Source organism: Puntigrus tetrazona, chromosome 11, assembly GCF_018831695.1.
Source record: "Puntigrus tetrazona isolate hp1 chromosome 11, ASM1883169v1, whole genome shotgun sequence".
Classification (NCBI taxonomy): domain Eukaryota; kingdom Metazoa; phylum Chordata; class Actinopteri; order Cypriniformes; family Cyprinidae; genus Puntigrus; species Puntigrus tetrazona.
In genome coordinates this window covers 11,768,511-11,771,010 of record NC_056709.1, presented here as the reverse complement: position 1 = coordinate 11,771,010, position 2,500 = coordinate 11,768,511, and the positions used below count along the sequence as shown (strand labels likewise).

The following is a 2,500-nucleotide window of genomic DNA, read 5'->3' as shown; positions in this document are numbered from 1 at the left end:
ATATATATACACACAAACAAAAACTTTTATTTTGAGCGATGAATTATTAATTGCCCAGCACTCATTTAATTTAACATTTATTTAAATAAAAATTTAAAATTATATTTTTAAATATTATACCTCCCAGAAAAAAACCTTCTTAAATGATCTCTCTCCTTATATTATCTTTCATGTGAAGAGAATGTATTTTATTTGATGTTGTTGTTGTTTTTTGCAAGTATTGCTTATTTATTAAACTGGCATTATGATATTCTATATAAGTTCTCATTATTCTCATTATAAGTATTCTAATCTATAGTGATGAGCACAGGACCTGTGTATAATATTTATTTTATTTCATTTAATATTTTCTTGTTTCAAATGCTTGCAGGAAAAAAAATCTTCGAATGCTAGTATGCTATAAAAATTAGTATTGCTTAGATATATATGTCTTATAGGAAAAATGTTGCATCGCTTTTGCATTTATCACAAAAGTGCATTTTTGAATCTTCAAATGCATGCATTTAATGAGCTACAGGATGCGTGCGGTGTTGTATTGACTGTCTGTGTTTTTCAGAGCTTTCCCGATGCACTTTGACGAGAGCTCCATGTTTGCGGGCCATAAAATGGAGTCGAAGACACTCAAGGTGAGATGCGTTGCAGCACAGAAAGCCTGCTTTGGCCGGCGGCGGTTAGTTTCAGTAGCGTAACCCTACATTAACTCTAGTTCAGTTACGGTTAAGCACTTTGCACATCAACCGTTGATTTGCATGCACGCTCATTCACGTGTTCATTCAAAGCCTAAAACCAAAGCCTTTTAAACCTCTAAAGCGGACTGGATGTGAACATGTGCACGCATGCAACGCTTCGTTTGAGAGAGATGCCCCGGTTTTATTAGGTTAACTAGTAACTAGTCCACTACGCTTTTAGAGTCGTGACTCGTTCTTCCTCATATCAAGACGGTAAAAAGAAGTGCTTAAATGCATAATATCACGACATTATATGTTGCAAAAAAATCAGCGTATGTTTAAATCGAGATGCATTTCCTGGAGATGCAACACGAACACACGGGGTCTCGATTTCTGAGAAACTAGTTCTAGTTTATGATTAAAAGGAGAACTGTCTTCGTTGGGGAGGAAGACGGGTCTCCCTTTGCTTTAAGATGACTTTCATAAACCCCCAAGAAGATAGTGATCATAAAGTCCCTTCGTTTCTGCAGTAAAAAACATATCTGTGCACTGTGATCCAGCTATAGCTTTCATGTTCCTCATTTGGTCTCGAAAAACAGATATATTTGCAGCAGCAGCTGTGTAGGTCCTCATTGTATGCCAAAAATCATTATATAATATAAAGATCATGTTCCTGCCATAAATACTACAAAAACCAATGTTTTGATGCATGCATGGATAATAACTTAATTTGTACAACTTGAAAGGCGATTTACTTCATAATTGAGATATTTATTGCGTCCTCAGATTGCAGATTATCCCGAGAAACCATGCGTCAGTGGAAAGCTTATTTATTCAGCTTTTAAAAAAATCCCTTTATTACTGGTTTTGCGTTCAGATCTACACAGCTGAATTTGGATTTGCTTTTATTGAGGATTGGTCGGTTAATATGTGACACAAGAGCATGTTTTTTGTTCTTTAAAACGGCGTGAATGTGTCTCTGATGTGGTCTCTGTTCAGGAGGAGTTCAGGCTTCATTTCAAGAACATCTCTCGGATCATGGACTGCGTCGGCTGCAGTAAATGTCGTCTCTGGGGCACCTTACAGGTGAAGTAACGTCCCGACAGACTGTAGGACCGTGACATTCATTAAAGCCTCAAAGAAGGAAATGCAGTTTATTGTTACACGTCTACGCAACCATGTTTAAAGACAGACAGACAGCACAAATAAAACTGAAAGAGTAAAGGATATTTTTTAGTTGCAATTCACACCATTTTTGGAATAAAAAAATTAATAAAAATAAAATAAAATAAAAAAAAAAAAAAAAATATATATATATATATATATATATATAATATATATATATATATATATATATATATATATATATATATATATATATATATATATATATATATATATATATATATATATATATATATATATATATATATATATATTATTTTATATATATTATTTTATATATATATATATATATTATTTTATATATTATTTTATATATATATATATATATTATATATATATTATTTTATATATATATATATATATATATATATATATTATTTTATATATATTATTTTATATATATATATATATATTATTTTATATATATATATATATATATATATATATATATATATATATATATATATATATATATATATATATATATATATATATATATATATATATATATATATATATATATATATATATATATATATATATATATATATATATATATATATTTTATATATATATATATATATATATATATTATTTGTATATATATATATATATATATATATATATATATATATATATATATATAT

The 2,500-nt window shown here is 28.2% G+C and overlaps 2 protein-coding genes across 4 annotated transcripts in view; one reads left to right on the top strand and one right to left on the bottom strand.

The window, feature by feature from the left end:
* LOC122353861 (G protein-coupled receptor 137Ba-like) overlaps nt 1-2,500 on the bottom strand; it is a 1,117,577-nt gene that overhangs the window by 1,099,111 nt on the left and 15,966 nt on the right. The window lies entirely within an intron of this gene.
* ero1b (endoplasmic reticulum oxidoreductase 1 beta) overlaps nt 1-2,500 on the top strand; it is a 13,979-nt gene that overhangs the window by 9,799 nt on the left and 1,680 nt on the right. For all 3 annotated transcript variants that reach the window (XR_006252062.1, XM_043251741.1, XM_043251742.1), the window contains exons 13-14: nt 557-626; nt 1,668-1,754. Coding sequence is in view for 2 of the 3 variants with exons in the window: in XM_043251741.1 (XP_043107676.1) it covers nt 557-626; nt 1,668-1,754 (157 nt within the window). In the remaining variant the exon portion in view is untranslated. The remainder of the gene's footprint in view (nt 1-556; nt 627-1,667; nt 1,755-2,500) is intronic.